At 28.2% G+C, this 25,896-nt stretch overlaps 4 protein-coding genes across 4 annotated transcripts; all 4 read right to left on the bottom strand.

The window, feature by feature from the left end:
• Positions 1-4,491: 4,491 nt before the first annotated feature.
• LOC101266868 (wound-induced proteinase inhibitor 1-like) lies at positions 4,492-6,328 on the bottom strand. Its single transcript, XM_004247648.4, has 3 exons — positions 6,176-6,328; positions 5,468-5,557; positions 4,492-4,806 (listed from the first exon to the last, which is right to left on the bottom strand). The coding sequence occupies exons 1-3, from the start codon at positions 6,276-6,278 to the stop codon at positions 4,613-4,615; spliced, it is 387 nt and encodes a 128-aa protein (XP_004247696.2). The 5' UTR covers positions 6,279-6,328; the 3' UTR covers positions 4,492-4,612.
• A 4,556-nt stretch (positions 6,329-10,884) lies between these two features.
• LOC101266562 (proteinase inhibitor 1-like) lies at positions 10,885-13,602 on the bottom strand. The gene is made up of 3 exons (XM_004247647.5): positions 13,475-13,602; positions 13,163-13,264; positions 10,885-11,202 (listed from the first exon to the last, which is right to left on the bottom strand). Exons 1-3 carry the CDS (start codon positions 13,521-13,523, stop codon positions 11,009-11,011), a joined length of 345 nt encoding a protein of 114 aa, XP_004247695.1. The 5' UTR covers positions 13,524-13,602; the 3' UTR covers positions 10,885-11,008.
• A 3,651-nt stretch (positions 13,603-17,253) lies between these two features.
• LOC101266266 (proteinase inhibitor I-B-like) lies at positions 17,254-18,076 on the bottom strand. The gene is made up of 3 exons (XM_004247646.5): positions 17,921-18,076; positions 17,656-17,751; positions 17,254-17,531 (listed from the first exon to the last, which is right to left on the bottom strand). Exons 1-3 carry the CDS (start codon positions 18,018-18,020, stop codon positions 17,335-17,337), a joined length of 393 nt encoding a protein of 130 aa, XP_004247694.2. The 5' UTR covers positions 18,021-18,076; the 3' UTR covers positions 17,254-17,334.
• Positions 18,077-23,679: 5,603 nt separating this feature from the next.
• LOC101265368 (proteinase inhibitor I-B) lies at positions 23,680-24,863 on the bottom strand. Its single transcript, XM_004247643.5, has 3 exons — positions 24,666-24,863; positions 24,089-24,184; positions 23,680-23,996 (listed from the first exon to the last, which is right to left on the bottom strand). Exons 1-3 carry the CDS (start codon positions 24,766-24,768, stop codon positions 23,800-23,802), a joined length of 396 nt encoding a protein of 131 aa, XP_004247691.2. The 5' UTR covers positions 24,769-24,863; the 3' UTR covers positions 23,680-23,799.
• Positions 24,864-25,896: the final 1,033 nt, after the last annotated feature.

The following is a 25,896-nucleotide window of genomic DNA, read 5'->3' as shown; positions in this document are numbered from 1 at the left end:
TTATTTATAAGTTATATAATTTATATATATATACACTATGAATTATTTCATGAAAAATTAATAATAATTTCATGGGTGAATTTTTGAATTTTTATAGTGATGGATGGAAGGAAATATAAGAAAACAAAAAAAAAATGATACCAAAAGTAAAAAAGCTATGGTCCCTGAATGTAATGTCCTTGTATTTATGATCATTTTGTCATATATAGAACACATAAAAAATGTGTTATAATTTAAAGAATTTTGATATTTTTGATATATTGTTCCTACATATTATGCTTTTCAATTTATAAAGTTGCGTGAGAATCCAATATTTCTATCAACCGTGTATTTACTCTTTAGATATCTCTATATTTTTATAAGTCATTGACAAAATTATTTCTTTATTTTTTGTATTCTTATAAGAAATTAATAAGAGGAATTTGGGTAAAAAAAACATTTTTATAAATAGAAGGATTAAAATAGAGCAAACGTCAAACTTAATGGTCATCATTGGGTGAAAAAACATATACTCTCTCTGTTTTTATATAGAATGATCTAGTTTGACTTGACACGAAGTTTAAGAAAATAAAGAAGACTTTTGCTTATGTGGTTTTAAATTAAAATTATGTCAAATGGATAAAATTGTCCTTTAATCTTTTGCTCTTAAACATACCACGTGAAAAGTTGTTACCAAAAAAAGAAAGTGATCATTCTTTTTTAAACAAACTAACAAGAAAAGAAAATCATTCTTTTTTAAAATGGACGGAATAATATAATGTAATTATGAATTATATTTTGGGAGTTTTTGGTATTGATGGAAAGTGAATTGTAAATTGTGTTAGATAACGAAAAAGGATAAAACATATCTCTATTTTATATAGAATAATTTATCCTTCATTTGAGAAGTTTTCGACTCATAACTCAATCGTTAGTCAAATGATCCAAATATGCAATTATTGGTTAACGACCACCAATTTCCTTTTGGAATTTTTATTAAACTTTTCTAAAAATCACAACCTAATCAACTACTAATTTAATTCTTCTTTTTATTTTTATTTCTCCATTTGTTTATTTTTATTTGTCCATCCATGTTTGTCATACATCTACAAATTAGAAGTGTTTGTTGAATTTTATTTTCGGCTGTTTAAAATACTAATCTCGCAAATTGTACACATTTTTGTATTTGTTGATACATGTTGTATTTTAAATATAAATACGACCAGTGACAAATGTAACATTTCAAAAAATTTTAAGCAAAGGCCTAAATCATTCTTTATTTACATGTAAGATCGTGTCGGGTGATTCTTTAGGTCAATTCTTTTGTGTCAGATATTGAATTTGGATATGAATTAAGGTGACAAGAACTCCCTAGCACAAAATTGAGTGTCAAGCTTCCTTACTGATTAAGTTTCGACACAAGATTCTACTTAGGTCAACTTCAAATGATCATATCTCTCGGGATAAAATGAATTAGGTGACCAATGACCAATAAAATTGAAGGCTTATGAGTCAATATCACCAAATTTGCCTCATTTCAAGTTCAGAGTAAAAAATTATGGTCATTTTACGAGAGACTATTACATCAAAGTTTCCTGAAGTCAATTTATTCGAGTTACTTCTATGGGTCATAGAAATTTTGACGATCCGTATTGTCAACTCGTTAAAACTTTCAGATAAGTCAGATTTTGGAGTCCAATTCTTATGGATTCATTCTACGAGCCGTAAAAACTTCTACGAATCACAGATTGAACTCGTAAAATGAAATTTTGAGCCATAAAAATTCAATATAGATTCCACATTGATATCTATGGTTCGTAGAATAAAGCACGAACCATACATGAACCCGTAGAAGGTTTTCACCAACTTTCAAGAGGGATATATTCGTCTTTTCTCATCCCCTTCCAAGTCTAAATTACGATGTTTTTACACCTAATAAAGAGTTTAAACAATGTTAAGTTAATTCTTTACGTCCATAAACACTTCCAAGTCTTAGAGCAAGGATCTAAGAGGAGAAGGCTAGAGTTTTGAAGCGTTATTTCAGTTGTTTTGCCAAAAACCTTGTTCTTCCAGGTATGTAAGGCTACCATAGTGATAGATTGAGTTCATCTTCATGGCCTACATCTATCTATAAAATGTTTTTATTCCCGAGTCATATTGTCAGTACATAAAGCACACAAAAAATGTGGCTTATAATTATAGGTACTTGATATATTGTTCCTAATTATTATGTCTTTCAACCATGCATGCATTTCCGTACTGTACTTTTTTCTTCTTCAATAAATTGGGGTTAGGGGGAGGGGATTACAATGTGGGGAATCGAACCCTCATTTTAGATTTTACGTTCCTTAAAAAACTAGTTAAACTTACTATTGTACCCTTATTTAGTATGCTCTTAAAGTCTAATTTTCAATAAATGAACATAACTTAACTTATTTTATATAATAATTGACCAATAACATGAATTAGTCATTAATTAATTTTCCTATGTTGATCAAATACATACTTTCAAGACTAATAACTCAAGGGTATACAAAAATAATGTTATTTAGGTATCACTTTCGTAGGATGACAAGTATTCAAGAACATATATTTTAAGTAAGTACGATAAATAAATAGAAACAAGGGAATATAATTTTCACTCACGGAGAATCAATTGTATTATATTCTTCATTCGAAAATGAGTTTTATTTAAGTTAAAATCACATTTATTAACTAATTAATAAGTATAATATGCAGTTTACTACTCCTGGCCTCTAGCCTGTTTTCAATGTTCAAAAAGTATTATATAATGCGATTCTTTTCTTGTCAATATAATGAAAAAATATTCTTTAAAATGTAAATTAATTAAAGTTTTATAAAAAAACTATAATAAGAGGAATTTGAGTAATTTGTTTTTTTATATATCTACAAAGACTAAGATAAAGCAGCTCTCAAACTTAATGACTAATTTGGTAAAAGAATCATAATAGTATTTAGATTTTATGAATTATATTTGGGATTATTCGGTACCTATGAAAAGTTTACCTATTTTATAAGGAAATGAAAAAATAATCAAATATATCTCTATTTTATGTGAGTAACTTTATGCTTTAATTTGAAATTTTATTCTCCTCCCTGAGAAAAACACAGCAACTCAACTACTATTTAATTTCTTTATTTAGTTTTATTTCTCTATCTATATTCGTTGATAAATCTATAAATTAGAATATTTTATAATATATAACAAAAATTAGATTTTTTAAATTCATTCCAATCAGATCGATGTCTCTTGATATCGGTATGATTTGGTAAATATTTTGGTCTATTTTACTTTTAAAATATCACCTCAAAATATACTACTATTAATATACTTCTTTCACAAATATGTTCTTAAAGAAGCATTCTAATACTTCACAAAAAACAAGAATGTAAAACCTTATTGTTTGATCTTAAATATTTAATAGGAGTGTTTGGATAGGTTTAGTTGTATTGTTTAATAGAGTATCCATTATAATATCTTTTAATTTTCAACCTAATTAAATAAGAGCAAAGATTCAAAGTCTTTTAGTTATCACAGTCCGAGGACCTAAATTACATATAAGATTATTCAGTTTAGTTCGGAATCCCAATTGTTCGGGACAATTATATGCTTGAATAAAAGTATACAATTTATTGAAAAATAGGATAAATCGAATTGATTCGATTCGATCGATATTTCATATTCTTTTGATATCCCTAATTAGAACAAAACTATTTATTTTTAAGTTACACACGATAAAATAATATCCAAATTTATGAAATTTGCCGCTATAAGCTTTACTTACCATCTATATATAGCCCTACTTAAACAAATTTAAAAAGATAACTATTCAAATATATTCTTTATAAAAAAATAGCCAAAAGGCAACCTATCTCTTTTCATCTTTCTTAGTCCCCCCTCCTATGGTTGAATTATATATTAAAAAACTCGAAAGAATTTCATATTTAAAATTTGAGGTTATTTATAATTAATACGTGCATACAATTTAATATAGTAAAATAAGAGTAGAGACGAATTCAAAATATCAAATGAGTCCTCATCAATTTAGTAACTGTTGCCCAAATCTTGAATTTAGACTGTGAAATTCGTTGATGTCATTTTTTTTTGAATCCTTCACTTGGTGTTTGATATTTGCATTGGAGTTTAATTAATTCAAATTTGTGTTGAATAAGGCCATATTCGAGGGTTAACACTTCCTACAAAAGTTTTTATCATGTACCCAAGACTCATTTAAATATTAAAGATGAGATTGATACGATTATTTACTTAATAATTATACTATTTCAACACACTTCGTCATATTATTTTTTTAGTATTTCGCGGATGGGTGATATGACATCTACCCACTATAATATATCATGTTTAATCATATATGATCATTTCATTTATAAACTTTAACAATTCGTACAATTCGTCAATCCATAAGAAAAGAAAATCAAAATTGGAAAAAAACTACAATTACATATACCATTACATTACAATAATAAAAATAAGGAACATTAGTTTTATTTATGTTTGAAATAATAGAGTACATGAAGAGTCTATACTTAATATCTCCACTTTGTTTATTTTTCATAACATAATAATGTTCTTAACCCATAGAATAATTAATTAACCCATTCTGGGAGTAATTTTAACAATGGCCTCCCAATCAACAACCAGAAAAACTCTACCACAAACATAATTACCTGGCCTAGGCATACCAGGAAATAAAACACTAACATGAGCTATGGGATTTTCCTTCTCAATTATTTTCTTAGCATATTCTGCTGGCTTCCCAACAAGTTCAGGCCATGATTGCTTACCTAAAATAATTACAAATATAATGACATAGTTAAAAAAAAAAGAAAGGATAATGCATAAGTATTCCTTAACATATATCCGAAATCTCAGAGACACACTTACACTATACTAAGATCTTATTATCCGCTGAACTTATTTTATTAATAATTTTCTACCTTTTTTCGGCCTACGTAGCACTATTTTGTGGGCCCAACGCTGGTTGACTTTTTTTTCAAGCTAGTGTCACGTAGATCGAAAAGGGGAGGAAAATTACTTATAAAATAAGTTCAGAGGTAATAAGACCTTTAAATAGTATAAGTGTGTTGCTGAGATTACGGACATAGATTGAAGGTTACTTGTAAAAAATGAAAACTATTATAATGGACATCATGATAAAATTTTTTATATCAGTGATTAATTCTTAAGGAGCGTGTAGAGTCCAAAGAAGAGAAGTAGAGGGAGTATAATATAACTCCAATCGCCATGCTCTTCAGTACTTATCAAATATGATTTTAAGAAATCTTAATTTTTAGGAATAAGTAATTTTTTTTTACTATGTTAGTAAGGTGAAAATATTACTATATATTTTTTTTGTTAGAAATTATAATTATGTGACCATATGTGAAATTTACCTGTCTTCAATACTATAGGAAGAAGAAATTAAAAAGTATAAGAGGAAATTACCTGAGCAAAATGCATCTTGTATTTCATTTTCTAGAATTTCCAGCACTTCTATTCCATCACTCAAATCTCTTGCCATCAGTGATTGAAAAACTGTAATTAAAATAAATAATTTACTAAATTAATTACTTAATTATTTATTTATTTGAGAGATATACTTGTGAAATATATATGCATGCAAGAGTATTGGTGGAGTCAGTAGTTTCACCAAGAAGTAAACACATGAACTAGTCGAAGGGGGTTCTTCATATACTATGCAACAATAATATATCCAGTGAGATCCCGCTAAGTAGGATAACCTTATCACTACCTCGTGGAAATAGAGAAACGATTTTGAAAGCTCGGCTAGCTCAAGTGTATCAAACGCAAGTTAAAAAAAAAAGAAAACACCAAAGAATGCATAATCATTAATAAGTAAAACAATGTAACATTTAATAGTAAAGATACTATGTATATATAAAAAATAATTTTAATCATATATAAATAATAGTATAATATTCCGCCGAAGCCCCAAACTAGTTCCGCCCATGTACTTGAGAACTAATAAAGATTGTGGTGAAATGATTAAGATCTCTCACTCTTAGCTAAAAGTTTTAAATACGAATCTTTGGAATAGAAAAAAAAATTATGTTAAGGAGGCTTGCCCGTTAAATAAGCCTTATTAATCAGTATAAATTTAAATTAATCAGACTAAAAAAGAGAATTACATACGTGATGCAAGAAGCAAGAAAGCAAGAACATGAGATAACTTGAGCATACTCTTTCCCTCCATTTTGCTTTTATTTAATTTAATTGTGTGATGTGTAACACTCATTTGTTACGCATCGATATTTATAGGGAGTTAGTAAGGGGTAGGGTCAATTTTATAATAAATTTTATGATAGGTATCGAGTAATTCAGTCATCAATAATTAATGATACATTCTCAAAATATTTGATTAAAAATATTGAAAAGTATTTTTTTATCTTAAAGTAAAAAGTGGAGAAATTTCAGAAAATGACATGACACGTTTTTAAAAATAGATTTACAAGCAAAAATAGAGATGTTATGGTCCCTAGCTACGAAATGTTTTTATTGAGTGAAATATTTTGTCTAATGAATTCAAGTAATAATACATGAGTTCCAAATTCAAATTTAAACACATATATATTTAATGAATTTCAGAACAAAATAAAATTTATGATAAATTTATTAAAATTAAATTTTGGGTAAAAAAATTAAAAAAATCGATAAATTATTTAGATGAAGCTATATGTACATTTGTTAGTTTTAAGAGTATATACTATACACAATTCAAAAAATTAATGATTAGAGTATATATAATTTTAAAGTATAACAAAAGGATTAAATATATTTATATTTTATAGTTATATGATTTTCTTTAATGGGAGATTATTATAGAAGATCTGAATTATGTTTGATGAATAAATAGAACCGTAAAGGTTGGAGCATCACGCCGAGTTTTTATTATTTTCTTTTAAATGGGAAATAATTTTATTTCAATAAATTTTTAGATTTAAAAAAAAATTAATGTTGTTCAAAATTCTAAAAGAGAAACTTCTTTCAATTTTTTTTTTTTAAAAATCAATAAAATTGCCCTTGGTGAAACAAAAGAAAATTAATTTATCGGTAATTTGACTTCTTTATTTTAAAATAAGGCTAGCTAGATCTCGTATTCTTCTAAATTGTATATCATTATTATTGTTCATCTTTTTTTTTTTAGTTTGGTATTTTATATTTGTTTTGAAGTTTAATTAATATAAATTTATATTGAAAATTCTTTTATATTCAGTACTTAAATTCAAAATCTCTAATTCAAGAAAGAATACATATTTATCTTTTCATGTACCTATAATGATATTTTTAAAAGGTTTTTAATAGATATACAAAAGTGATTAGATTTTGAATTCGCGTGAATTTAATCTTTTTAAATAAATCTTATCTGAATAATATACACTTCACCAATAGAAAAACACAAATAAAAAGCAGAAAAAAAGAAAGAGATATTAAAAAATTAAGGTCCCTATAAAATGATTTTATTAATGAGTCATTTTGTCTGTATATACTATATACACAAAGATGTGATTTATAATTATAGGTAAGTTTGCTATTGATATAACCATGCATGCATTTATAAATATTATTTAAGTAAAAGTTACGTTGCGTAATTTATTACTCTCGACCTCAAGCCTTTTTTCAATGTTTAAAAAGTATTATATAATGCAATTCTTTCTCCTGTCAATATAAAGAAAAAATATTCTTTAAAACATAAAATATCACCTGAGAAGGAGAACATATTTGATGCCTTACATGACTAAAATTATAATTTGTCGCTACAATTTTTCTAATTCTTTTTATTCGGTTGATTTGTATAATTTGTCTGATTTATATAATTTAGAATGTGTATAATTCGGTTTCTGATGGTGTAGATATAGAATTTTGTATATGCTTACTTTAACTATTTGTATATGATTTATGAAAATTTTATAGTAAATTATCATGTTTGTATATTGGCAAGTGAAATAGACAAACAGAGTTATGAAAAATTTCGAAATGTATTATACAAAATTTGTATATAATTTTCTTATTTGTTTATTCTCAAGTGAAATATACAAACTGACAGAAATATACAAATAACAATCTCCATAGCAAACAAACTATAGCTATATATGGAGTGTAATTATTGAAATTATAGCTACAAATCCTTATTATGTCTATTATTTTTGCTATTTTTAAAACTCTACTTATAAACTCAATATCTCTCTTATGTTTTTATCGATGTAGAATTTCTTGTCTTAAAATGAGAGCGTCACAAAAGTGGTATAGATATTATTTTATTATCTAATGATGAATTATCATAAGAAATATTTACCATGAACTATTTTGATGAAAATTTAATAATAATTTCATTAGGTGAATGTTTGAATTTTTTTGATGATGGATGGAAGGAAACATAAAGAAAAACAAAAAATAAATGATATCAAAAGTAAAAAAGCTATGGTCCCCTAATGTCATGTTCTTATATTTATGAGTCATTTTGTCCATATATAGAACACATAAAAAATGTGTTACAATTGTAAGTACTTGTAATATTGATATTTGCTCCTTAGTTATTATGCATTTCAATTTATTAAGTTGCGTGTGAATACAATATTTGCTACCAACCATGCATTTACTCTTTAGATATCTCTGACATTTTATTAAGAAATTGACAAAATCATTTCCTTATTTTTTGTATTCTTATAAGAAATTAATAAGAAGAATTTAGGTAACAAAAACATTTTTATATATATACCAGGACTAAAATAGAGCAACCATCAAACTTAATGGTCACCAATTGGATAAAAAAAACATATAGTATTTAGATTTTATGAATTATATTTGAGAGTCTTTGGTACTGATCGAGAGTGAACCTATTTTATAAACATTGTAAGATAATGAAACAGGATAAAAAATATCTCTATTTTATATAGAGTATTTTTGTCCTTCATTTGAAAAGTATTTGACTCATCACTCTATCGTTAGTATTACGATTTAAACCATTGTGATTGGCATCCACTTTACAATTCGGTGGAGAACCACTACTAGCAACCAACTACAACAAGAAATCTAAAAACTAAGGCATTTAAGTTACAGAAGTAAGTTAAATAACTAAAGACAAGGTTCCATTACTAAATAAAGGTCTAATAACTAACTAACAATGCGGAAGATAAACCTACAATCTGAAAGTCAATGTAATAAAACTAGAAACGAGAACTAAATCTAACAAGAATTTCTAGTGATTATCTATCTAACTAAAACAAGTTCTAGGTCTGAAAATGGTGGACATATACTAAAGAGAATTCCATGGCAGCCCGAACGATGTGGCTCACCCTTGAATTCGAAGCGATCACCGATCTCCTAAGCGAGGTCTGTCAACAGTCGCGTGAAGATGCCCCGTACTCAATAAAAATAAAAGCAAGTGCAGAATCAGTACACAACTATCGTGTAATGATAGGATCACGCGCTATCCCACTAGTGTAACATAAACAAGCAGTTATAACATTATAATACATGCAAAAGTATCAACATATTCAATATTATCATAAGAATCAACATCATAATTCATATGCTTCAACACATAGTTGGTCCTCTCTGGAACCGAAAGTCAAATCGTCAGTATGCCGAAACGTGGTAATCTGATTCAATTTTTATGCCGAAACGTGGAAATTGATCCCAGTTAGCATGCCGGAATGTGGCAATCAGATCCAAGTTAGAATGCCGAAACGTGACAGCCGATCGCAATCCAAGTCATGATTTCATGATATCGATATTCATATGTCTCATGACATGCATACATATACAAGTATCACAACAAAACAAAACAAGTATATATCACAAAATCATAGAATCATAACCATCACCTACCTTGAAACAAGCTTGAAACCCTAGACAACTTGGTCATTCCCTTTCCAAATTTGTTCCGCTTGTTTGTGGTCTACAAGCAACAATTTATATACGGGAATCAATAAAGAAACACTAAAGTCCCGGAATACTAACAAACTATGAACCCTTGTTCCAAACTCATGACCCCTACTAGTCAATTTAGGGTTAATTCCATCAAATGATTCATCAAGAAATCCTTCCCCATCAATATTGACTCATTCTAAAATGTTCTAGTGATCGAAAACAAATTCGGGGGTGAAAAACTTATCTCTAGCTTCAACAATTAATGGTGGAAAACGAGTTGGAATAGACTAGGGGTCATCTCTTATCTCAAAAAGTTGAAAAGTATAAAATAAGGCCGTTTAACAGTTTTATTTATGATTTTATAACCTGCCTTCCCGTTGTAGCATCGCTGCAGCGGCACAGAGTGAACCATTGAGCTCCATCTTGAAAAATCTTTAAAATCCTATAATTTTCTCTTCGCCTCATCCGCTACACCATCCAGCTAGCTGTAGAGGCGTTGCTGCAGTGGCACTAGGCGAGGCAGTGAGCTCTTTAAAGGAATTTCTCTCCTCTCTTTTTACAACACCCTCTTAATTCACTATGCTCAGAAAATGCTGTTAACGCCAAAATCAATTTCCGATGATCTACTTATCCAAATTCGATTCCATAAAGTCGTATGAATTCCTTAACGAGTCATCTATCCATTTATGTAATCAAATTCACATTTACAACACCCGATTGCTACCAGATTTTCCTACACCTTGATAACTCTAAATTTTACCAAATCTGGACAAGGTTGAGAAAATCCTAGTATTACAAAAAAGTTTTTTCGGCCTCGATTTTTTCCAAATGGCATAAAGGTTCTTCTACTTAGGTGTAAGAGTGAGTGCCTGCACAATCCGGTGAACCCAATCGTGACAAAATAAAACAAACAAATTAAAATAAACGAGTTAAAGCACAATATGTAAACGGAATTATATTAGGAGACTACGTTTAATTAAGCCACACTTATTTATTCCATTATATATAGTAGGAGTACATGGATACATTATGATTAACATACATGAACCCTAATTATATTTTTACATGTGGCTTCTTACTTCAATAATCCATTAATTAACCAACCACAGGCATTGATACAGCATAATCCAAGATGTTTACAGCAATTCGAACTCGATTACAACTTAAATCAGTTGTGATTGGAGAACCATTCAATACTATTTGAACATGAGTAAGTGGATTTTCCTTCTCAATTATTCCCTTAGCATATTGTGCTGGTACACCAATAAGTTCTGGCCACATTAGTTTTCCTGCATATACAGATAATTAATTAATTATAACGAGAGAAAGAAATTAAGAACAAGAATAATGTACTCTAATATGTGTTATAATAATAGCAAACGGAGTTGATATTGAAGTGTGTAATGAAGATGTCGATCTACTTTGATAACATATTGATGTGTGTAATCAAGACGTCGATTTGCTTTGATAACATATTGAAGTGCGTAACCATTTTATCTACCTTCGCGACTTAGTGAGACTTCACTGGGTATGTTATTGGGGGAAGGGGGTGGGGGGCAGGGAAGGAAAAACGTGAGAAGAGATTACAAGGTGGGAAGTCGAATCATCACCAATAATGTGAAAGTTTATGTAATCAACCAATTGAACTATCAAGATAATTTCCTAGGAGTTGAATGAGTTTAAAAATGTTTTTAGCTATTAGAGAAAACACATAATCTCCCTCTCCTGAACTTGATCGGATAACTTACTTTAACACTTAAATTACACGAGCGTTTGAATACCCCCTTAACATAAAAATCACCCTGAGATTATTATACCACTCTTACTTTCCACATCATAGTCATGTAAGTGTCACAACATAGCCATGTCAACACTACGGCATTAATTAATTTTGTAATAAATTTTTCTTTAACACTTCTTAAAATTAATTTACACTAAGTAAATAATTACAAATGCATTTTCTAAAATCAAATTTAAAATGTGGATCTATTTTTTTGCCCCCTATGCCCATCCCCGACCCACCCCTTTTACTTCTTTCTTATTCCTTCTTCACCATTTCTAGCTTTTAATTGTTTATTTTTTACTCTTAGTGTTTTCCAACGAGCTCTACCACACTCCTATTTCTCTTTTTTTCTTCGTCTTATTCGGTGAACCAACATTTTTTTTAGCTCCAATGAAAATCGATAAAAATTTACATGTGTGATTTTGACGTTTATAATAAGATGTTGATTTTGGATTTTGTGGATTACTAATGAGATGGTGAAATTGAAGTAGTTGATAGAGTTGAAGGAAAAAAGGATGCTTCAATGGAGAAAAAGCTTATTGGGGAAGACAAAAAATTAAAAGTTTTTTGGGCCGATAAAAAAATTCATATAGTTTAGTAAAAGTTAATATATTAAGAAAATAATATTTAAAATATTAATTATATATTAAACTATAAAAAAATAAAATGTATATGATTTTATAATATTTTTTTAATTCCTTCACACGCTATTAGGTGAGTAAACTCACTCTCTTTGCCACATTATCCCTTAGGGTTGCATTTAATTCACTTCAAAGATATTAAGGAGAGTATTTAAGCGCTTATGTTATTTAAATATTAAATTAAATTATCCGATCAAATTTAGAAAATTTTTATGTATTTTCTCTAGTTATTATTACAAAGTCACATGTTTTAGAGAATTAAGGTGGTTGGCCAAGCGTTTAAGAAAAAGAAAATAAGAGTTTTTTTGTAGTGACAAAAATTGCTTTTCAGAAACTAAACATTTTTCCCTTAAAAGAATTTTAATACATTGGCCAAAGCACAAGCTTTATTCTAATATTAGAATATACTTTTTTTTAACATTAATTGTCCAAACAAAAACTTATATGATTTTTTGTATAGATATAATCAATGGCTTGATTTGATTTTTTTAATGTAAGAATCAAGCTAACTCAACCTATGTGTACACTTACTCATATATAATTATGACAATTATTGAATTAACCATGAAAATTATGTAATTTAAGGAATTTGACTCATCTCCATTACATCTTCTCTCCATTTTCTTAAGTGCATAATTAGATAAGTGATAATTGTCATATTCAAAATTTAATTTAATTTTACAAGTCTCTTAATAATTATAGCTAAGAGGTTTACTAAATTAAAGTCAAATCTATATTTTTGAATTTTAAATATAACAAGTGTTAGCTCATTTTAATATGCATTTGGTATAATAAAGAGAAGGTAGGGAGAAATGACTAAGGAACCTTGACATTCCAAGTTGGGCTTGGGCTCATGAACCGATTTCAATTCCTTTACAAGTTTTATGAATTCTAGTCCATTTCTTTGCGCATTGAGAGTTTCAAAAGCTGTAAAAAAAAACAAAACAAAAATTTAAATAGCAATTAGTGAAAAAGGTATTTTTATACATTTAATATATTTTAACATGTTATAATAGTTAATCCCTTATTATATATATATATATATATATATATATATATATATATATATATATATATATATATATAGAGAGAGAGAGAGAGAGAGAGAGAGAGAGAGAGAGAGAGAGAGGAACTAACAAGTTGCAAGAAGAAAGAAAACAATAATGTGAGCAAACTTTGACTCCATTTTGGTTTTAGTTGTAATGTAAAGAGTAGAAGGAATTGAGTGAATTTGTATAACTTGTATCACATTAATTTATAGGCACAGTTTGCCTTCATTGTAGTGAGGTACTACATACTAGTGGTGTCTAACAACCACATGTTGTATAAGGGGCAAAATGGTCTTTTCCTTTAAATCTACTAATTAGGATAAACTTATTTTTTTTTAAATTTACGCATGAAATGTTATGGGACAGTGAAAATTGAATTTTACGCGTAGTAGGTGAGGGACATTAAACTTATACTACCATTATTTATGAATTTGACAAAAATGAAACAGAAAATTTGATTTTATAGTCTGTTATAAATATTTTTTAGTTATACAATTTTTTTGGATTTTTTAAAAAAAGAAAATATAGAAGATCAATAAATTCATAAAATACATGTTGGAGATCTTTGATTTTGTGTGTGGTACCTATCATTTAAATCACATTGACAAAGTAGTCCCCCCCCCCCCCCCCCCTAAAAAAAAAGATTAAAACGTGTATTTTTTAAAAAAAAATAAAAATATCATAAAAAATTAAGATAGAAATATAAGTTTCTATCAAAGAGATTATTGGTGTTTTTGAATCAAAGATTTGAGAGTAAATTCGTTAAATAGTAAATTATAATAATATTTTTATTTCTTTAGGAACACAATATTACTCGACTAGTGCTAGTTTCTTTATAATATACCTCTTCTAATGGGATGACATTTTACATTTTTTATTTTATTTAACAAAAAGTTTTTAACAATACAATAAAAACTTGTTTAGCGTCTGTCTTTATAAGTAACTTCTTTTAGATATTAATTTAAAAATTTACCCATTCTTTAATTTTATAAAAGTTAATAACGTTTTAAAAATATATAGAAAAATAAATAATAAATATTAATTAATTTATTTCAAAGTTTGATTACCATTGTATTTTAAATATAATATTTTTTTTAAAAAAAATAGAATATATTACATGACATATCACTAGGAGAGATGAATATATTTTGAGAAAAATAAAATCTGGTGATATTGTGATCTTTAAGAAATAAAAGTAATATTATAGTGAAAATTTCCAAACTTAAGTGATTATCTAAGAAATTTACTTTGAGGGTTTGAGTTTAAACCCTGATTATGAAAAACTTCTAATTATATTTTCTTTTAGAATTTCAAACTACTTTTTTAGATGGCTTTTCTTTTGTTTTATTGAAAATAATAATAATAACTCGAATGAAAATATTGTGCTTAGAAAAAGGATAAATATATCCCTAATAAATACATGACTTCGTTTCAATATCTTTATTTATTTTTTACCCAATTTTTTTCAAATAAATATTTTTTATTTCAAACCCACCTACCAAAATGAAATAACTCTTCATCTTCATTTTTTTTTTCAAATAACTCTTCATCTGCATTTTTTTTTCTTTTTTTTTTCTTACTGTAGTGCATCCTCCCAAAAGTACCCTCTCAACAACTAGAAGTCGATGGTATACTGAGTTATGGTTTAAAATCAGTCTCAATTCATCAAAATGAACTTTAAAATTATTTTCAATGCCTTTCAATTAGGGGTGTACAAAATTGAAAATAAAATCGAATTAAATCGTAAATCGAGTTAAATAGAAAAAAATTTGACTAGTGATTTGGTTTAACTTAATTTGGTATTGGAAAAAAAAATCGATATTTGGATTGGGTTGATTTCAACTAAAAAAACAATCTGAGATCAAATTAAACCTGACATTATATATATAATTTTAAAATTTTGTTTCATACGTAAAAATACTTATTTTGATATAATTTTTAAATAACTCTTATACTTTTTCATAGTTTTTATCTTTTAATATATTTATTTCATGTTTGGAAGTTAGAGTTCTTAATGATCTGATAAAGATTATAATTCATACGTGTTAGCAATTATAATAAAGTTTAAATAAAAATCAAATTAATACTAATGCAAAAAGAAAATCAATTCAACACTAAGAATGACAATAATATTAAATATTTGTTTTTTAGTTTTACATAGACAATTAAAATACATGATTTAATTTTACTTTCTTTTAATATTTAGTCATGTAACTAATACTTAATAAACTTATTTTAGTATGATTTCGTACTTTAAATTATGATCAATTTCATTATGACTTATTAATTTGCAATATTTTTTTACGCGGTTTTTTTTGTTGTTGGATATTTTAGTGTCATTAATGATATCATATTTTTTGTTATTTTCTTGAAAAATAACTTAGATAGTTGCATTTTGGTAGGACTAAGAAATATTTAAATTACAAGTAAATTATACGTTTATATGAAAACTTATCGAAAAACCCGAAATTCAAAATAACACAAAAATTTTAAAGAAATCCAAAAAAATCCAAAGTTAAAAAACTCGAGTTTTATTGATTTAATTTGGTTTATAAATTCAAAAATCTGATACTAATAATTTGATTTGATATTTGAAAAATCCAAACCTACCGATCATGTACACCACATATTACATTCAGATTGCATTTATGTATACATCATCTATGTGTGAATGCATCCCGGTGATACAATGTGTATAATTTACTATGTGTGTCCATTGAAATTGAACTTAGGGCATTTGCCTATTGATATCCATGTTGTTGGGGCCATTAGAGGTAGGGTTGCATAGCGATCGGTTCGTTTCAATTTTGAATTTTATCAGTTTAGCTTATTGATTATCAGTTTGTAGAGATGTTGAGCAGTTATAGAACCGTTAAGATATTGACTTATCGATTATTGGTTTATCGGTTTTTGATTGTCATCAGTTCGGTTATTGGTTTGACTATTAAGATTTGACGCAAAAAATAAAAACATTGAAAACCACTTAGAAATAAGATGACAAACCAAATGAATCATACACGTGAGTTCACTAGTTACATCTTCCTCAAAAGCAAACACTTTTACTTTATAGAACAACCAAGTATTTGAGACAACCAAAAATAAAAATAGGAAACCAAACTCTACGTCAAGAACTTTATATATAAACTGGTATAAATATAATTATTTAATTTACTATCGGGCTACCGGTTAACCCGTTAAGTAAAACTTCAAAATACTAAGAACCGACAAGCCAAAAAAAAAAAACCGCTAAGTCAATAACTTTTTTTCAGTTCAAATTACTGATTTCAGTTTGATTTTGAACAACCCTAATTCGAAGGGTAGCGTTCTCTATAATAATAATAAAAAAGGGCAAATGACAGAAATCACATATTTTAAAGGAAAAATAACCATTTGTCCCTTATAAGTTTATAATTACAGAAATCTCTCAAACTGATAAAAAAAATATAAGCGCTGATACATTAATCTGATGAAGATACATTAATTGTTAAGTAAGATACATTACATTTTATACATGATACACTAATTTGATGTACATTTTATACATGATACACTAATCTGATGCGCGAGATGCATTAATCTGATGCACGAGATACATTAATTAGATGTGCGAGATACATTAATTTAATGCGCTGATACATTAATCCGATGCGTGAAAATGAAAAATTTTGAAGATTTGTAAAACTAATAGGGAATTATGGTAATAAGAGAACTTAAAGATGAGATTTTTGTCATTTTTCCAAAAAAAATTCATATCATAGACTCATTAATGATTAGTCAATCCATAAGAAAAGAAAATCAAAAATTGGAAAATACTACAACATAAAAGAAAATAAGGGTAGATACATATATATAGCATTACAATAAAAATAAGGAACATTAGTTTTATTTATGTTGAAATAGTAGAGTAAATGAAGAGACTTCATTTAATTTTTTGATAACATAATGTTACTAACCCATAGAGGGAGTAACTTGAACAATGAGTTTCCAGTTAACAACCAAATAAACTCTACCACAAATATATGCTGCTGGCTTAGGCATACCAGGAAATAAAAGTGTAAATTGAGTTACTATTGGATTTTCCTTCTGAATTACTTGTTTTGCATATCTTGCTGATTTTCCAACAAGTTCAGGCCATGATTGCTTACCTAAAAACATATAATAATTATGTGATTTCTGTTTTGGTAAGATTAAAATATTATATACAATTATTTGATAATAGTGAGAAAAAAAATCATAATTATGTAACCATATGTGAAATTAATTAATTACCTGGGCAAAATACAAATTCACCATCATTTTCCACTGGAAGTTGTAGCACTTCTATGCCATCACTGATCAAATCTCTTGCCATCAGTGTTTGAAAAACTGTAATTAAAATAAATTAATTACAATATATACATATGCACGATTATTTGACAGAGTTAATAGTTTCACTAAGAGAATTCAAAATACTATTAGGGCGGCTTGCCGGTTAAATAAGCTTTACTAATGAGTATAAATTTGAATTAGTCGGACTAAAAAGAGAATTACGAACGTGATGCAAGAAGCAGGAAAGCAAGAACATGAGATAACTTGATTCTCTTTCCCTCCATTTTGCTTTTATTTAATTTAATTGTGTGATGTGTAACACTCATTAGTTACACATCAATATTTATAGGGACTTCGGATCGGGTCGGGTCGGATCGATTAGTTATAAATGTTATGGCTGGTATCGAGTAATTCAGTCATTAGTAAGTGATAGTATATTCATTGACGTGTGTTTGACAATTTGAAGATAAGGGACAATATGGTCTTTTCATCTAAAGCCATAATAATTAGAAATTTCGGATAAAACTATTTGTTTTTCTAAAAGAAATTTACACACAAAATAAGAAGGGAGACTGTGAAAATTGAATTCACATGTAACATGTGGGAAACACTCACTAGTACGACTATTTTGTAAATTATGAAATTTAAAAGAATAAAACAGAAGATTTTATGGTATAGTCGTTAACAAATATTTTCTAGTTATATGATTATTTTTTTTAATAGGAGACCTGAATTATGCTTAATGAATAAGTACTTAACTATAAAGGTTGGAGCATCATGCCGAATTTTTATTATTTTCTTTTAAATGGGGAATAATTTATTTCAATAAATTTTTGGTTTTGAATTAACATAAATTAAAATTCATTTAAAGTAATCCAAAATTCTAAAAGAGAAAATTTAAAGTAATCCGAAATTCTAAAAGAGAAACTTCTTTCCTTTTTAAAAAATCAATAAAATTGCCTCAAAATAGGGGAAACAAAAGAAACTTAATTAATTTATTGGTAATTTGACTTCTTTATTTTATAATAACAAGGCTAGCTAGATTTTGTATTCTTCTTAATTGTGTATTATTATTATTATTATTATTATTATTATTATTATTTAGTTTTTCATTTGGCATTTGATATACAAAAGTATAACACATTATCATTTTTTTTTATTTGGGGGGGGGGGGGTTTAAATGGGGGGACTAATTTGACAATTTGCAATTCAAACCCTACCTACCACACATAAATTAAATCTATGGTCCCAAAGATTTTAAAGTCTTAAATAAATATAAAATGTGATTCTTTTCTGAATTCACGTGATTTCTATATTTTAAGGATAAATCTTATTCAAATAATATACGTTTCACCAATAAGAAAGCAAAAAAAAAAGAAGAAAAAAAAAGAAAGGGATATTTGAGTCATTTTGTCCTATATAGAACACACAAAAAACGTGATTTATACTTGATATTGATATATTGTTCCTAGTTATTACGTCTTTCAACCATCCATGCATTTCCTTACTCTTTATGTTATGATTTTTGTTCGTTGAGATTTCTTCACTCTAAAATAAACGCCTTTAGCGTAGAAATCATGTTTTATAGTTTACTACTCTTGGCATGTGGCCTCTTTTTAATGCTAAAATATTATTACATAATGCAATTCTTCTCGTGTCATTACAATGAAAAAATATTATGTAAATTGATGTTTGTATAATTTGTATATTGAATAGCTAAATATCATGACAAAGAGCGTATTTGAAGTCTTACATGATTACATGAGTATACATATTTATATATGAAAGTCGTTATGGTCCAGCTCGCTAGTGATATTATTCGTTTTGGCTTATGCCCGCACGACTTTAAAACACATCTTTAATTGATAAGAACGATTTACTTAGAAGTTATATGCCCAACATATTTTCTATGTTTATCGATGTGAAACTTTTTAATTTAAGAGCTTTATATATATATATACACACACATTATTTTCTCTAATGACGGATTATCATAAGAAATAGTTACTATGAACTATTTGATGAAAAACTAATAATAATTTCATAGCTGAATTTTTGTAGTGATGGACTGAAGGAAACATAAAAAACAAAAATTACATGATACCAAAGGTAGAAAAAGCTATGGTCCCCTAATGTAATGTTCTTATATTTATGAGTCATTTTGACATATATAGAACACAAAAAAGATGTGTTATAATTTTAAGTATTTTGGTATTGATATATTGCTCTTAGTTATTGTGCCTTTTAATTTAGTTATTAAGTTGCGTGTGAATTAAATATTCCTATCAACCATGTATCTCTGATATTCTTTTAAGTAATTGACAAAATTATTTCTTTATTTTTAGTATTCTTATTAGAAATTAATAAGAGGGATTTGGTAAAAGAAATATTTTTATATATACAAGAACTAAAAAGAGCAACCCTCGAACTTAATGGTCGTCAATTGATTTTATGAATTATATTTTGGAGTTTTTGGTACCGATTGAAAGTGAACCTATATATGTTGTAAACTTTGTAAGATAATGAAAAAAGATCAAATATATCTCTATTTTATATAGAGTAATTTAAAAATGTTTTCAACTCATAACTCTATAGTTAATCAAATGGTTCAGACATGCAATAATTGGCTAACGACCCCCAATTCCCTTTAGGAAATTTTATCCTCCTTTGTGAAAAAACACAATCTTGTAACACCTTGCTAAGCGAAAGAGCTAAAAATTTGAAAGAGCCAATTTTGGAGAGAAAAATTTCCGGAAATTTGTTTGAGTTAGGTTAAGGATGAGTTTTGAATCAACTTTAAACGATCACAACTTCTAGATCAAAATAATTTAGGTGTGCTACAAGATATCGTAGGAAAGATCTAATGCCGCCGAGTTTGCACAATTTTGAGTTCGTATGAGAAAGATATGCCCATTGAAAGTCGGGATGTCTAGATAAGGAAAGTCAAAATCAAATTTTTAAGGAGTAATTTGGTCTTTTCTACACCTAGTTAATTTAATTCACTCTTAGTGAATTTACAGGGTCAAAAATGAATTGGTACAATTTGCACAATTGAAAATTCACGCTAGGGTTTTAGAGAGAAGAAAAAAAAAATCAAGATTCATGTCAACTCTACTCAACTCGACTAAAAAAAACAGGGTTCAACTCAATGATAAGATATTCAACACAGTGAAATAAATCTCAACTCAACAATAAGATATTCAACTCAATGAAATAAGGCTAAACTCAATCATAAGATACTCGACTCTAAGTACTCAACTTTGGATACTCAACTCTAGATACTCATCTCTGGATACTCAACTCAATGTAAAGCAACAATACAGATGCAATACATGGAAAACTTTTAAAACAGTAGCAAGCGACTCAATGTATTGAAAAATTCGATAGTAACTCAATTTGTAAGCAAGGATACAATGTAAACTCTATTTATATGAAAATACAAAATAAACTCTGTGTAGATAAAATACAAAATATCTCTATGGGAGTTTCTCTTACCGACAACCATTACTATGTGTCACGACCTAAATTCACAAGTTGTGATGGCACCTATGTTCCCAACCAATAGGTAAGCCAATCAACGTATTTTACAAAAGTTAACTAACTAATGAATAAAAAGGTAAAAACACTTAGCAAAATCTTTAACACTGATTTCCTTATAAGTACGAAATGTTGAAAACTTAAAAAAGAACTATCCAAGAATCGGTGTCATCAGTACAAGATATTCTAAAATACGATGGAAGTCTGAAACTAAAATGACAAATCTAACATAAGGGATATTCTGTTTGAATACTAAAGTAACAAAATAAGTAAAAGATAGAGGGAGGTGTGGGCCACAAAACAACCAAGCAACTTACCACAACTCCAAGACACTCCAACCTCGGACTCAAAATGCTACACGAGATGTGCTCGTACTCGAAATTTAATCTGCACTACAAAGAGTGCAACAAGTGTAGTATGAGTACGAAACCACGTGTACCCAGTATATTTCATTGAACGACAATGAAGAAGTAGTGACAGGAGTTTATATAAGAAAAATCGATTCTTAAGTGATGGTTGTCGGTTAGAGAAACTCCCACAAAAGCTATAGTATTTTTATATACATCAGTTAATTGTACTTTCATATACATTTCAGAGTTATGTTGTATCCTTGTTATGCACACAGAGTTGACATCATGTTTTTAAACAACTTTTCTTTATATTGCACTTGTATTTAACTGTTTTATATTGAAATGAGTTCAATTAACTATCATGAGTTAAGTATTTTGAGTTTAGTATCCTTAGTTGAGTATCATATCTTTGAGTTCAATATTTAATCTCTGAGTTTAGTATCTTATTCTTGATTATTCATTGGGTTTCAAGTTTTAGAAGAGGTAAGTATGTTTCCATCTTTTTATCCAAGTATCAAGCTTATGTTATGCTTTAGAATTTCCCTTATATGCTCTTACATTCCACGTACTGAGCCAATTGGCCTGCATCTTTTCATGATGCAGACACAGATATTTAGGGTCTGCAACAAGATCTTCATTGATACATCCGAGATTCGAGATAGTGGTGGTGAGTCTCCTTACTTTCGGAGGATTTCATTTACTTTTCAGTTTAATTAGGAGGCGTGGGTCTTGTCCCGACTTCCATCTTTATCAGTTAGAGGCTTCATAGATAGTCAGTTTAGTTAAAGAGTCTGTATTTTGCATTTATTTTATTAAATGTTTTAAAGACTAAAGTTGTCTTTTTTATGGCGAGTTGAATATATTTATTTGACTATTCAAAGTTTTCAATTGAGTTAAAGCATTGTAATTGAGTTTCATAATTTTTATTTTGTTTCAAGCTTTGTATGCTTAAGTGAGTCGTCAACTTATAGTCATTCAGGATGAGGGTTCGCTTGGGGACCAACAATGGTCTTTTAGTACCGGCCACGTCTAGAGTGTAGGCTCGAATTGTGACATTTCCAGTCAAGATTGTCGTCACGAATCCTGGAATCAAGAATCAAACACCAAAACTTCGTACATTTGCTTGGCACCCAGATAGGTTAGGTTTTACGAATTGAATAGTTATAAATCTATGTTTACCGCGTGATATATGTAAGTAAACGGTAAAAATATGCGTAGGTCCTCGTGCACCGAATATAATATGATTGAATCCTAGGAAGAAGCCTTAGATGATGATCTAGGATTAGGTGATGGTCGTGATTCTGTGACTATTTGCTTCTTTACGATCCATGTACATATGTGAATGTCACATTATTAATCACGTTTGTGCAAAGGAAATAGAGGGATGATGAATGCCATGAATCATGACTAAATTGTATGAACTTGAGAATAACTTATGTTTGTGATTGTGGTGTGTTGAATGGATCGGTTGCCACATTTCGGCATAAGTAACTTGGATAGGTTGCCACGTTCCAACATAAACTTGGATCGGTTGTCACGTTCTGGTGTAACTAATTTGGATCGGTTGTCACGTTTTGGCATAACTAACTTGGATTGGTTGCCATGTTCCGACATAATTATGGGATCAGTTATCGCATTCCGGCATAATTAACTAGTATTGAGTACCACGTTCCGATATGCTAACAGTTAGCGTTTGGGTCCCATGAGAAGATCAACGATTGATATAATTGTGATGACTAAGAATTGTGAAATTGAACCTTGGTCGTAATAATATTTGTTTAAAGAGGACTTATATTTGGCTATTCTTTGGTGTCGAGTGAACTTGTTGTGTATGGTGTCAAATGAATTGAAATGTCCACGAGGGTTAGCGTTTTCTATCAAGGATTTTTTCATGTCCAAGATTCATTTAAATATCAAAAACAAGATCGATATAATTATTTACATAATTATATTTTCAAACACACCTCGTCATAATTTTTTAATTTTAATCAAAACACATTATCCTATATTTAGTGGATGGGTGATATGATATTATATAAGCTTTAACCATTCATCAATCCATAACAAATGAAAATCAAAATTGGAAAAGACTATAACATAAAAGAAAATAACACATTAGTTTTATTTATGCTGAAATAGTAGAGTACATGAAGACATTATATTTAATATCTCCACTTTATTTAATTTTCATAATAACATAATAATGAGAATAATGTTACTAACCCATAGAGGGAGTAACTCGAACAATGCGTTTAAAGTTAACAACCAGAAAAACTCTGCCACAAACATAATTAAGTGGCCTAATCATACCAGGAAATAGAAGCCTAACATCATGAACTATGGGATTTTCCTTTTGAATTACTTCTTTTGCATATCCTGCTGATTTCCCAACAAGTTCAGGCCATGATAGCTTACCTAAAATAATTATAAATTTGTGATAATACTGAAAATAATAATAAAAAAAAATCATATAATTATGTAACCATATGTGAAATTAAATAAATCACCTGGGCAAAATACAAATTCTCCATCATCTTCCACTGGAAATTTCACTACTTCTATGCCATCACTGATCAAATCTCTTGCCATCAGTGATTGAAAAACTGTAATTATAATTAATTAATTACATATTTCAAAGATAATACAATATATATGCATGAGCATCGGCGGAATCAGTAGTTTTACTGAGAGGGTTCAAAATATGAAAGAAGTAAACAAATGAACTAGCTAGTCGAAGGGGGTTCAAAATCTGCTATACAACCTGGGGGAGACAACCCCCCTCTACAAAAAATTATGTTGTATATTTAAGGTAATTTTAAGAATTTTTATGTTTATATATAAATTTTGTACCTCTTGAATATAAGATTAGAGGTTGACTTAGTAATTGAAGGGTTCAAACCTCAAATTTTAATTTTCCGAACCCCCTTAACGGAAATTCTGAATCCGCCACTACTAATACAAAAATATACTAGCAGTCTTGAATTCAAGCTCTAGAAATAAAAAAAAAATCCTCTTATCAATTAAATAAGTATAAATTTAAATTAATCAGACTATAAAAAATTTTGGGACTAATTAATTACATACGTGATGCAAGAAGCAAGAAAGCAAGCACATGAGATAACTTGAGCATATTCTTTCCCTCCATTTTGCTTTTATTTAATTTAATTGTGTGATGTGCAACACTCATTGGTTACACATCCAAATTTATAGGGACTTTGTAACGGGTCGGGTCGATTTAGTTATAAACATTATGGGTTGGTATCGAACAACTTGGTCATCAATAATTGATTGGATATTCTCAAAAGATTTTAAAAAAAAATTCAAACCCTACCTACCACACATAAATTAAATCTATGGTCCCAAAGATTTTAAATTATAAAATAAATATAAAATGTGATTGTTTTTAGAATTCACGTAAATTTAATTTTTTGAGAATAGATCTTATCCAAATTATATATCGTTCACCAATAAGAAATCACAAATAAATAAAAAAAAAGGGATATTAAGAAAAAAAATCTATGGTCCCTTATAAAATGTCTTAATTCATAAGTTATTTTGTGAGTATATAGAACATATGAAAATTGTGATTTATAATTATAGATACTTGATATTGATATATTGTTTGCATTTATGTACTCTTTACCAGGGGCGGAACTACATGGTGTCCGTCGGGTGCTCGAGCACCCATTAACTTCGTTACGAAATATATATATATCTATGTAGAAATCGATAGGTATTTGTATAAAATTAACATAGAGCACCCAATGAATAAATTATATAGTTGGCCCAATGATTCTAGAATGGGTACTTAAGACTCTTTTAATGTTATTGTACCAATGTTCGAATCTCATTGTTAACAACTATATTTTATAATTTCAATTCAAAGCACCCACGACCTTAAAATCTTAGATCCGCCACTGCTCTTTACGTTATGATTTTCGCTCATTGAGATTCAATTGTATTATTTTCTCCGCTTCAAAATAAATGGTATTTAAGTTAAATATCACATTGTGTAGTTTACTACTCTGGCCTCTAGCCTTTTTTTCAATGTTCAAAAAGTATTATGTAATCGTCAAAATATACTCCTCTTTCCAAGTGATATGTCATATCACATTATTTTTCTTTTAAATATAAGTTTCTAACAATACAATAAAAAGTTGTTTAATGTTTTTATATGGAAAAATGAATAAGTATCCCCTCAATCTATGCCTAAAATTTCAGAGACACTCTTATATTATACTAAGATCCTATTATTTCTCTGATCTTATTTTATAAGTAATTTTCTACTCTTTTTCGGCTTACGTGGCATTAGCTT

This window comes from Solanum lycopersicum, chromosome 9 (assembly GCF_036512215.1).
Source record: "Solanum lycopersicum chromosome 9, SLM_r2.1".
Taxonomy (NCBI): domain Eukaryota; kingdom Viridiplantae; phylum Streptophyta; class Magnoliopsida; order Solanales; family Solanaceae; genus Solanum; species Solanum lycopersicum.
This window is presented reverse-complemented; position numbering and strand designations above follow the sequence as displayed.